The 12231-nt window shown below is 54.2% G+C and overlaps 2 protein-coding genes across 2 annotated transcripts in view; one reads left to right on the top strand and one right to left on the bottom strand.

Moving 5' to 3' along the window:
- The window catches only part of BRF2 (BRF2 RNA polymerase III transcription initiation factor subunit), a 9064-nt gene extending 631 nt beyond the window's left edge, over positions 1-8433 (top strand). Inside the window, exons 2-5 of the mRNA XM_039242536.1 lie at positions 3628-4095; positions 5255-5314; positions 5779-6100; positions 6910-8433. Coding sequence (XP_039098467.1) covers positions 3942-4095; positions 5255-5314; positions 5779-6100; positions 6910-7639 — 1266 coding nt within the window. The 5' untranslated portion in view covers positions 3628-3941 and the 3' untranslated portion in view covers positions 7640-8433. The remainder of the gene's footprint in view (positions 1-3627; positions 4096-5254; positions 5315-5778; positions 6101-6909) is intronic.
- Positions 8431-12231, bottom strand: part of ADGRA2 (adhesion G protein-coupled receptor A2) — a 34216-nt gene continuing 30415 nt past the window's right edge. The window contains exons 17-19 of the mRNA XM_039242535.1: positions 11970-12115; positions 11363-11452; positions 8431-11141 (exon numbers count right to left, since the gene is read on the bottom strand). Of these exons, the coding sequence (XP_039098466.1) occupies positions 9875-11141; positions 11363-11452; positions 11970-12115 (1503 nt within the window). The 3' untranslated portion in view covers positions 8431-9874. The remainder of the gene's footprint in view (positions 11142-11362; positions 11453-11969; positions 12116-12231) is intronic.

A 12231-nucleotide genomic window follows, 5' to 3' on the forward strand; every position in this document is an offset into this window, starting at 1 on the left:
CCCATCAGCCTCCCCTCCCCAGTAGCCTCCCCTCCCATCAGCCTCCCCTCCCCAGTAGCCTCCCCTACCCATCAGCCTCCCCTCCCCAACAGCCTCCACTCCTCATCAGCCTCCCCTTCCCAGTTAGCCTTCCCTCCCCATCATCCTTCCCCCCATCAGCCTCCCCTCCCCAGTAGCCTCACCTCCCCAGCAGCTTCCCCTCCCCAGTAGCTTTCTACTGGAATCCAGCATATTCTGGGCACTTGACATTCTAGAAGCCTGTGTGCCAGGCACCATGTGGGCACTGGTTATGCAGAGATAAGAAACATGGTTGCAGTTTCACAGGCTGGTGGAGGGGTGTGGGGGAGAGGGGTTTGAGGAGCATCTGGTAAACAGATCATCAGTACCACTGAATGATGGTAGCTCTTAGAAGAGTCGATAGCAGCAGGAAGGGCAGCACTAAGATGTTGCTTAGGTCCTAATTTCCAGAGAAAGACAAATTGACTTCTTCCCGAGAAAGTGGAGAACCCCAGACTTACAAGCCTTAAAAAAATTTTTTTTGTAAATTTTAAGTACAATCTAACCCCCAACGTGGAGCCCAAACTCAGGACCCCAAGAGTTGTATCCTCTACCGACTGAGCCAGCCAGGAACCCCTGGACTTTCAAGTCTTACTAGAGTGCGCCATCTTCTGGTCTGGGTCGTGACCACCTCCCAGCCTGTTTGAGGGCCAGGCCCTTCGGGTATCACACACTTGTGACTGGAAAAGAAAATCACTCCTCTACCCCTTAGAGGTGTTGGTTGGAGGACCTTAAAACCACTCTTCCACTTTACTAAGAGTAATGTTGGGAAAAGGAGAACTTGAAGACTTCTTTCATGGGTAAAAGAATCTAGTAACATCCCACTTAAAAAAAAATGTTAGGTTTAAGATCTGCACAAAATTGGGGGTGAGAGGAATTTGATGCTGTTCTGAATGGTAATGTAAATAACCACGTCCGATGCAATTATGTTGCTTTTAGGAACATATTTCTCTACCCCAATAGGGATGTCGACTGTATTGTCTAAAACTAATGGATGTCTCTGAGGGGTGCTGTGTGCACAAGCATGCGAGTCTGTCTCAGCCAGAAATAAATCCTATCACATATCTTGCACTCGTGGGCAAGTCTAAAATAGAGAAGACTTTGAATGCCAGTGCCCACCCAAAGCTATTATGCTGAAGCCCCCTTGTGGTGTGGGGCTAGAGTGAGTGATTCAAATGTAAGGGAATGAACTGTTGGGGATTATTGCATCTCAGGTTGGGGGGAGGGGGTAAATGCTCCAGTGTGATGAAGTGCTATGGTCATAGGTGGCACTTCTCTATAAAGAAGAGGTTCTCATGGTCTGAGAAAGCAATCTCTTGGAGATGGGGTGGTGTATTTAAGTCTGGATATCAAGGAAAGAAACTGGAAAAGAAGGAGCTGACAGTTTTTGAAGGCATTTTGGTTTGGTTGTTTTTTAAATTCAGTTCTTATTATTAATTTCTTCTGAGAGAGATAGAGTCAGCAGGGGAGGGGCAGAGGGAGGGGTAGAGTCCACAGGTGTGGGGGCCCAACACAGGCTCCATTTCACCATCATGAGATCATGACCTGAGCCAAAATCAAGAGTCAGAGGCTCAACCAATTGAGCCACCCAGGCACCCCTGGTTTGATTGCTTTTTAAATGTTTACCTCTTGAATTGTGAGGAGAGTCTTACAAAATTTCCCATTTTACAAATATGCTTTTCATTTATGTTACAATCTCCTTAAGTTCCTCCACCCTTCAGCAAGGTGCATGAACGGTCTCATGATACGGGCGTGGAAAACGAGAAAATCGAAGTCTGGCTGCTTTGTGCTCACAGGTCAACTGATGACTAGTCAGTGGGAGAGAATGTTACTGGCCCACAGAGATCCAAGGTGTGGGAAACTCTGTTGTGCAGAAGTGGGGGGGGGCGGTTACAGAACAGCTGTGAGCAGAGGGGAGTAGCTTGTAAGCCAGAGGGGCCTCTGTTGAACGACAATCCTTGTAAGGCACAGCATCTCTTTCCCAATTTATACTAAAGGTAAGCAACACTTGAAGTAGAGAAAGCTGATGCTTGGGTTATAGATAATATGCAATCTTTGTGTCAGAGATGCCCTTGTTCGCCACTGTGGTCCAGAGGACTCACAGTCTCATTAGGCATACAGAGAATCCTCTGTACCTGACTGCTGATTACAGCTCTTTCAAAAGAACCTAGAGCCCTGTTTCATCAGATCCCTTTCTTTTTTGAGGCTCAAATCCTTTGACATCCCTCTGATACATGGTCACTGTGTCATCTGTCTCTTCAGACTAGTAAGCTCCATTTTTCATTTTGAAATCTTTTCATTTCTAGGATGCATACTTTATTAGTCTTCTAAGGAAGGTAGCTGTATCATATCCTATAACCTGTAACTCATCTCTTATTCCTCAAGGGAGTATCCCAACTTGTTAAGGGGCTGACAAAACATCCATATTCCTCAATTCATTCTGCGCAGGAGCTGTCCAAACATTTCCTGTTCTCAGGGCAAAGTGATGATCTTACCTTTGGCCCCAACTCCCAATGTAAGGCTGAAATTAAGCCCAGAAGAGCTCCTAAAATCTGTTGATGCCAAGAGCCTAGCTCTCCATTGTCAGCCTTAGAAACAGATTCTCCACCCACACTTTAGGCACTTGCTGTGATGATTCCCATCTGCTTTCTAAGAGTCATGTGAACAGACTTCGGTGGTCCTTGTGATTTAACTCAACTTTATTTTTCGGACACAACTGATTAAACCTTTCAAGCATTAAAATCTTTATTCTTAATGAGCGTGATCAGGTGACTCTCTTTTGGCGAATTTTAATTTATATTCAAACATAACATACATAATTTTAAATTTGTAAGCTTGGTTTCTGTGATAGCATCACTAGAGGCACAATTTTGCTCAAGAGCTTTTGAGCTATACTGTACCAAGCTAGGAACTCTGGAGCAGAATCTCAGTGTATCTTAAAGCTCAGCTTTTAAAAACATCTACATCTGCTTGAACTCTCCAGTTTTGCCCAAAGCATCATCACTCCATATTCTTTCACTCTCAACTCCCTTAGATATTCCTTGCCTAGTCTCTGAAAGCATTTGAGTTTGCTACTCTAGATTAAAACAATTTTTTAAAAATGTTTGTGTGTGTGTGAGAGAGAGAAAGAGAGCGAGCGAGCGAGAGCGAGCACTTGAGCAGGGGAGGGGCAGAGAGAGACAGAGACACAGAACCTGAAGTAGGCTCCAGGCTCTGAGCTGTCAGCACAGACCCCGATGTGGGGCTCGGTGAGATCATGACCTGGGCAGAAGTTGGACGCTTAACTGACTGAGACACCCTAGTGCCCCTTGACACTCTGGATTTTAATTCATTTCCCTCACTCTGTGGTTGAGAAAACTAGACCGCAGAGAGAGGAAACAACTTGCCTGGGAAAGCTACTCTGGAGAGTTGAACATAATATCCTGCTTTCTCTGCAAACTTTGTACTATGGCCAAAATCAACATTTGTTACCAAAGAATAACAGAGAATCTACAATTCCCCCAGCATTTCAGAAATTAGGGTTCTTTGGGAATGACAACAACTTCTTGCCTGTTATGTGTGTCCACACAGGAAGAAATTTCACCTAAATTCAACCCCCTAGTCTGGCCCACCTCAAACTGACCACAGACGCCTGGAAAGGCGAAGACGCGGTCCACCAGGAACCTCCTCTCCTAGCTCACGTTTCTACCCGAGCCTCCAGAGACCCGGACCGGAAGTGTCGCGCCGCCGGCGTACAGAACTACCTATGTAAACCGCTTTTGCTCTGGCCGGAAGAGAAAGGTGCAGCGCTTGGAAGGCTCCCCTCCTAATTCCGGTTTCTGCGCTGTTGCCGTTGCAGATGAAGGAATGGATAGCTGAAAGCATCCGAGACTCTGGTTTGCGACATGCAGGGCGGAGGCCACTGCCCCGATTGCGGCTCCACCGAGCTCGTGGAAGACTCTCACTATTCTCAGAGCCAGCTGGTGTGCTCAGACTGTGGCTGCGTGGTCACCGAGGGAGTCCTTACTACCACCTTCAGCGACGAGGGCAACCTCCGAGGTATCTGTGCCGGCCTTTCCAGGGCCGTGGGTATAGCCTGGGGTGGTGGAGGGATTGACATCGATTCCTCTTCCTGTCGCATCCCCTCGATGTCATGTGTACACTTAACTACGGGAGAAAGTGACCTAAAGTGAAAGAGTGGGCTGCAGGAGGTCAAGGACTGCCATTCCGCTGTGTTTTTCTAGCACCTGGTAGAGTATCCGGCATATTTAGGTCTAATAAACGTCGACCAAATGACACAAAGAGAGAAACGAAGTTTCACCCAGTTTACCTAGTCCGAGTGTGATGGAAGGATTGTGGGTCAATTCTTTACAAATACGGACAAAATATTAGCCAAAAGTAGCCTTTCGCACGAATTGACATTTTTTTTTGTTTGTTTGTTTTGTTTTCTGAGTCCCTGACCAGTGCAGCCCTCAAAATAAGCAACCAGGAAAATTGCCTGGATTGGATATACAGGAAGGATGACTGCAAATGTGGAAAACGTGAAGCCACTTTAGTGCAGTCTCTGTATTTGCTACTGCTTGTGAACATAGAAACCCGGATGGACTTTTATTTGTTTTATTTTTAAATTTTTAAAAATGTTTTTAATTTATTTGTGAGAGTCAGAGAGAGACAGTGCGAGCAGCGGAGGGTCAGAGAGAGAGGGAGACACAAAATTCGAAGACAGGCTCCAGGATCTGAGCTGGCTGTCAGCACAGAGCCTGACGCGGGGCTCGAACCCACTAACTGTGAGATCATGACTTGAGCCGAAGTTGGACGCTTAACTGACTGAGCCACCCAGGCGCCCCTATTCTTAAATTTTTTAAGGTTTATTTATTTCTGAGAGAGTGGCAAAGTTTAGTGGGGGAGGGGCAGAGAGAGAGGGAGACACAGAATCCGAAGCAGGCTCCAGGCTCCGAGCTGTCAGCACAGAGCGTGATGTGGGGCACGAACCCACAAATGGAGAGATCATGACCTGAGCCGAAGTCGGATGCTCAACCGACTGAGCCACCCCGGCGCCCCCAGATGGACTTTTAACGTGCAAAAATGGGCATCTTCGTGAGACAAGGAGTAGAGCCTAATGATACGAATTCTCCCTGGGTTTGTGGGGGGAGGGGGGAGGCCAGGGGTCTGGTGAATAAAAGCTAAACAAAGCGATTTGTTTTCCCTTATCTTACAGAAGTAACATACTCCCGAAGCACAGGGGAAAACGATCAAGTTAGCCGCAGCCAGCAACGAGGTGAGAATCAACCTTTCATGATACAGTGGCCTTAACGAAAACTCAGTTCTGATGGTCTGACCCATCCTGTTGCTTTTCTTGTTTTCAGCATTACTGTGTAGAGTAGAGTAGAAGAGAGTGGTAGTCAGAGATAAAGAATGGAGATGGTTCTAAGAGAGGTAGCAATTCAGTATACAGTTTAGATTTGTTAGGGGTATGTATGTTAGAGGTTGGTTCAAGCATCCCAGACCACACTTTGGCTTGGTTCTGAATCAGACCATCTCCTAAAGAGCGGTGGGTTGAAATGTGACTTCTTTCCCCAGACTTCTTTGTGTCTTTAGAATGACCTCACCAGGTGTCACGTTTGTTATCTTGGAAAAGCATGTTATTTGGGCACCTGGTATGGGAGCGAGCTCGGCAGAAATTGCCAGGAGCTGCCCAGTAGCACCTCTGACCCGTCTAACTCTGGCTGTGGGCTTTCTTAGGGCTCCGCCGCGTGAGAGACCTCTGTCGGGTTCTGCAGCTGCCGTCGACATTTGAGGACACGGCCGTCGCCTACTACCAGCAGGCGTACCGGCACTCTGGGATCCGCGCTGCCAGGCTGCAGAAGAAGGAGGTGCTGGTGGGGTGCTGCGTCTTGATCACCTGCCGACAGCGTAACTGGCCCCTGACCATGGGGACCATCTGCACCCTGCTGTATGCAGACTTGGATGTGTTTTCTGGCACCTACATGCAGATAGTGAAGCTCCTGGGCCTGGACGTGCCATCGCTGTGCTTGGCGGACCTGGTGAAGACCTACTGCAGCAGGTACCCGCCTACTGGGAACCCCTGGGATGGCAGGGATCCTTGGACCTGGATCCTTTTACCTCTGGCTCTCGCTTTCTCCCCAAAGCGCATCTAAAGGGATTTGGGAGAGAAATCTGTTCTTTCTCCCTCGTGCTCTTGCATTCTCTCTTCCTGATACTTCCTAATAAAGCTAACTCCATTTTACATTTCTTAGCTGCTTGGCATTTCCACATCCCTTTGCCCTCACTGCATCCTAATGACGCAGCCAGCGCAGGTATTAGCCTTGGCCCTGGGCTGCCAAGTTGCGGCTCTCACATTGTGCGTGGCTGTGTACGACCGCCTTGCCTCAGCAGGACCATATCTGCGAGCAGAGGGGACAAGGTGTTAGTGACGGGGCTAGAGGTAGAAGCCACTGCTTTTTTTTTTTTTTTTTTAATTTTTTTTTTTAAGGAGCTGCGTTCTTTTCTTTTTCTTTCTTTTTTCTGAAAAGTAGAGCAGAAGGCTACCAGTGTCAAGGTGTGTTGGGTTCGCTTGCTTACTTCCTAGCTGGGTGACTGTGGCCAGAGTTTTAACTGTAAATTCACGTAACGGGGTGTAGAGGGGATGAAAGGAGAACGTGTGCAAAGCGCTCAGACTGATAAAACTGTTGGACTCCCTCTGCGTTCTCCTGCCCTTCACCCGTCTTCTCTCAGCACCTGTGTAAACTCGCTGCCCAGCGGTGACAGAAGGGCTTGCCCACCTGGAGTGGGCGGCTTTTCTTTACTCGGGGAGAGCAGTCTCCCCTCCCCCATGGGCACTGAGACCAGACTCTCTCCTTTTGGTCATTTCAGCTTCAGACTGTTCCAGGCTTCCCCGTCGGTGCCAGCCACATACGTGGAAGACAAAGAGAAGATGCTGTCGCGAACGCTGCAGTTGGTGGAGCTGGCGGACGAGACGTGGCTGGTGACCGGGCGGCACCCCTTGCCGGTCATCACCGCTGCTACGTTCCTGGCTTGGCAGTCGCTGCGGCCATCGCATCGGCTCACGTGCTCCCTGGCCCGCTTCTGTAAAGTGGCGAACGTGGAGCTGCCCTGCCCTGCGGCCTCCCGCTTGCAGGAGCTGCTGGCCGTGCTGCTGCGGATGGCCGAGCAGCTGGCCTGGCTGCGTGTCCTGCAGCTTGACAAGCGCTCGGTGGTGAAGCACATCGGCGACCTTCTCCAGCACCGCCACACGTTGGTCCGCGAGGCCTTTCGAGAGGGACCGGTGGGGCTGGAAGCCGGGGAGGAGGAGCCGCGGGGACAGTGCGGAGGGCCAGGGCAGGGAAAAGAGGAGGTGGCCAGCGGTTCCTGCGGTTTGCCTGTGGGGAAGCGGCCGGCTAGTCCCGCCCTTCTCCTCCCACCTTGCATGTTGAAGCCCCCAAAGCGGGCCTGCCCCCCACCCCCAGTCTCCACAGTCACCGGAGATGAGAACATATCTGATAGTGAGATCGAGCAGTATTTGCGTACCCCTCAGGAAGTGAAGGACTTCGAAAAAGCTCAGGCTGCAAGACAGGCTGCCAGGAGTGTTTCTAACCCTCCCTGATGGGCAGCGGTGGGGGAGGCGGGGTCAGGGGGCACCACCACATTCTCACAGCAGCTTCATGATCAGCCTGTCCTCTCTGGAGAAATTGGCGTGTGTGTGTCCTGAGGTGTTTTCTTGTTTGAGGGAACCAAGGCACTCTGCAGTTACTCGGACCCTGGGTCCTGGAGTAGAGGTTGGGAGCAGTGCAGGGACAGTCGGGTTGGAGGGAACCCCGTCCCTTGGTGCCAGAGAAGTTGCCCCTATTTGTATTACAAGGAAGGGCCTTCCTCCTAGGATGGTTGAGGGGGGGGGGATTAGGCTTTTGCCTGGTTTGAGATGGGTACAGTGCTGCTGCAGCAGGCCTGCTGGGCCCTCGCTGCTGGTGCGGAGCGGCCGGTGGCATTTCAGGTGGCATCGGCCCCCAGAGGACAGGAACCGGGCAGCTCTGGGCCCCGTGACCGCCTGTAGGCACCAATGGGTTCTTGTGTATGTACGGGATCATGAAATCCTCTACCTCATAACAAAAGGACCGTGGGTGGACTGAGGTTATAGCTCAAGGGCTTTGCAAAATTTTAATATATTAAAACAAGAGGCATCTGCTAGAAAACATTCTATTGTATAAAACTCAAGCTTTTAAAAACATGTTTTCTTTGGCACTTTTCATCCCCTCCCTCCCTTTTCCCCAGCGCATTGCAAAAGCTCTCCAGTGCTAAGGCGTCGGCGGGGCGTGTGAACGGCAGCCAGCGTGTGTGGAAGAATAATACGAAGCTTTTTTTTTCCTTTTTGTCTAATATTGTCTGTGCAGCAAGCATAAATAACAGGATTCTTCCCAGGGGGTGTGGGTTTTCTCCCCTCCCTTCTGTCTTTTGTGTCTTTTGCCTTAGTGATCAGGCTGCAGTGACATGGACACTGGGAGGGGACTTAGACCAGGTCTTGTTTTCCTGTTCTTCACCAGGCCCACGTTTCCCTTCACTTCCACTGGGTCCAGTAAAATGCTGGTGGTTGCTTTTTAGGTTGGGGGAGAATATGGGTGCTGGTGTTTAAAAGTAGTGAAGGCACAGGCCTCAGGTGAGCTGTGGAGACCCTACCTGATACGTTGGGGGACTCAGCTTGGGACTCTGTGAGGCAGGAAGCCACTTTAGTGTTTGGGAAGTTTCTCCCTAACTTGACCTAGTCACTTCCTGGACTTGTTCTTCCACAGGCGTCAGGGAGGCAGGGAAGTGCTCTTCCTCAGCCCCGGGGTGTCAGGAGGCTGAGATGGGGGATGTGGGTCTTAGGGCAGTAAGCGCTTCTCCAGTACCGACTGCAGCCTTGTGGTGGGGCCTCTCCCCACCCTATAAACAGAGCACTGTTTATAGGGCCAGGCTTAGGGCATGACTGCCTTCAGCTCCGTATCTAAGCACTACTGCTCTCTATCTCCCCCAGATCCTTCCCGAGCATCTGGCAGAGTCTGCTTCTCAGGGGTAGGGCCTTAGCTTTGTCGTGAGACGCCACCTCTAGAGCCATGCTGTGTGGTTGGTGGACCGCTCCTGTGGGAAGTGTCCCACTGTCCCTGACTGTGCGCCCTTTCCACCCGCCCCCAACCCCTTTCCCTAGAGCTCCATCTCCAGCATTGCTTTCACAGGGTTCTACCTTCTCTTGCATAGTTTCTCATAAAAGCGGCACCTCTGGGTCCTGGTCACCTGGCTCAACTGCTAGGCTGGCCCCCTAGTTGGCCAAGAGCAGGGTGGGGGAGAGGCCCTGGGATCCAGGCACAGATGGCTGACTTAGAGGAGGGCAGTGAGGAGAGAACCCTGTTCTCAAGCTCCTGTCCTCTGTGACTTCCCTCCCAATGAGGCTGATGGCCACCGCGGAGGCAGGGTGGATAAGCTGCGGGGAGTACCTACGGAGGAGCCCACCTGGGGGCTGTGCCGGGCAGCCTCCCACTCCACAGCCTGCCGGGGCCTCCCCCCGCTACCCTGGAAGGCACCGACTTGACTGCCACAACCAGCCTGGGCCGGGGACGGAAATGTATCATGCATGTGGTCCTGGGATTGTCGCTACCCCCAGAGGGACGGCCTTCTTGGCAGCGGCAGGCCTCCGCCTGTCGTTTTCCGCGGCCTCCAGGACTAAAGCTGGTGTGCCCAGCCACAGCCGTGGGCACCTCTACCTCAAACCCGTTGACGTACCGGTTGACGTCTTTGAGGGGCCCCCCCCCGACAGCCTGGGTGCCGGGCCGCGTGGCCAGTCTGTCCTACAGCGTCGTCCGCCCCCGCCCTAGACGGTGGTCTCGCTCTTCCAGAGGCCCGTCTTCATGCAGGCGCCTCCGGCCGCCTCCGCGCCCGCCATGGTGATGTCGTCGTACTTGGCCCCCTTGGGCGCGCCGTTCAGACTGGTCGCGTTGAGAGGGTACGAGCGGCGCTTGCTCTCCCTCTCCAGCGCGCCGCCCCCGCCGCCCTTGAGGTTGTCGCGACTGGCGCTGCGGCGCTGGCCCGGCCGGCCGGCCTCGGGGAGCGGCGCCGCACTCGTGTCGCTGCCCTCAGACGGCGTGAGCATGGGCTCGCCCTCGAGCTGGAGGCCCGGGCTGTTGCGGCTGCTGCCCGGGTAGCTGTCGGACGGGCTGTTGTGCAGGCTGCCGCTCTCGCTGGACAGCAGCTCGGGCGCCCCGGCCGCCGCGCCCCCGCGCAGCGCCTTGAGCCGGTTCTTGGCGCCGGCCTCCCCAGCGCGGTGCCCCTTGGCCCGACTCTTGTGCACTCGGCGCCCGTGGTGCAGGTTGTTGGCGTGGCGCGGCGCGAGGCTCCCCCGAGAGCCCGTGGGCTCCGGCTCCGCTTCCCCGCGGGCCGCCACCCCCACCTCGCACGCCTGACTCTGGGCCAGCTGCAGGTTGGTGAGCTTGCAGGGGCCCAGGGGCGGCGCGTGGCCGCTGCTGCCGCTCGGGGACGACTTGAGGGAGGGAGGCCCCTCTCCGAATACGGGGGAACCGTCCTCTGGGGCGGCGGGCACGGCCCGGGGTGAGGCGCCGGAGGCGGAGGCGTGGGGGCAGCAGGCACGCCAGGAGGCCCTAACGTCCCTGCGCCTGGCACAGTGGTGGGTGAAGACGAAGAGTCCCAGGGCGGAGGCCGCCACCCCGTACAGGCAGCTGCACACCACCCGGGGCAGCCAGCGCTGGGACACGGCCAGAGCCCCGCAGGCCCACATGGCCAGATACAGGAAATGCGTGGTCACCAGCGCCCCCAGTTGGACTCCCGGAGAATAGAGGCCGTCACCATCCTCCAGGGGCCCGGGTGTTGCCACCCCCGCGCTCCCAGTAGCCAGAAGGGAACCTGAGTCATTCAGGAAGGGGCCGCTGCTCCTGAGCCTGGTGGAACCCCTCAGCTCCTCCGCTGGGTCCAGGGAGACCCTGCTGGTGCCCCCCTTTGGGCTCTGGGCCAGAGGACCCCGTAAGCGCAGCCCTGCACACAGGAAATAGATCCAGGTGATCAGCAGGATCAAAGCCACCGGGATGTAGAAGGCTCCTAGGCTTGGACGCCACACCAGCCAGCAGCTGAGGGGAGACACAGGCAGTGGGTGAGGAGGGGGAGCATGTCTGAGGGGGCTGGGTGACAGAACACGGTGAGCGGCAAGGCAGAGGCTGGCTTAGTCGGCATGCATGGGTTTGGGTTGGGTCACTGGCTGGGTGGGCCTGGCAGGTGCCCCTGCCAGGGAGGTGGAAGGCATCCAGCGTGAGGGTGGGTAGGTTTGGGGCAGGCGGGCAGCGGCGCTCACTAGGGGCTGTGGTCCCGGTAGTTGTGGATGTTGACAGCAGCTGTGATGCCACAGATGATGAGGGGGATCCCTCCGGCAATCAGATAGAACCTGGGGAAGAATGCGGTTTGGGGGTCAGAGAGATGGCGAACCAAGGGAATTGGAACCAGGTGCTCAGAAACCTTGACTCAGGGTCTCTGTCCCATCTTCTTTCCCCTTTAAATTCCGTCAGAATGTTTTGCCTGGGATGCAAGGCTCCCACAGGGCAGGCTCAGTAGATTCCTAGGGGACTTGGCCGAGACCGTTCTAAGGGACAGAGAAATCGCTCTCTCACCTTAAACACTGCAGACATCAGGGTGCTACTCAGGTGCGCGGGATTCCTGTCCAATGCCCTTTGGAGTCTCTTCCTTCCCTGGCTTTGTCATGCCGCAAAAGCCCTAGGGATGCACCCACCCCGTGGCCCTGGGCAACCGGGGGCCACCTAAGGCCTTGCCTCTTCTCTCTTTGGAGCGTGATCTCCCAGGATCTTGGACCCACCCTGCATCCACCCTGGGAGGACAGAGTTTGGCGTTCTCTACCCGCCTCTGAACCCTTCACCCTTGCAAAGCTGACAGTTGGAGGCATGTACCGGAGCATGGGACGGGGAGCGGGCAGGACAGAGTCCCCTTCTTGTGGAGGGGGCGCTCTCCAGGTGAGCTCCTTGTGGAGGACGCGGGCCTTCACACCCATCCAGAGCAGTGTGGACAGTGAAGAGTAGTGCAGAGTGATGCCCACCTGCAGGGTGAGGCCACTGAGGCTGGGGGACGGGGCTGCTCCTACTGGAGCCGCCCCAGAGCCTCAGTGCGCAGTATTCTCCCGCTCCTCCCGAGTTCCCATTCCCAGCTCTACCC

Source organism: Hyaena hyaena, unplaced genomic scaffold (assembly GCF_003009895.1).
Source record: "Hyaena hyaena isolate Hyena2069 unplaced genomic scaffold, ASM300989v1 scaffold_215, whole genome shotgun sequence".
Lineage (NCBI taxonomy): Eukaryota > Metazoa > Chordata > Mammalia > Carnivora > Hyaenidae > Hyaena > Hyaena hyaena.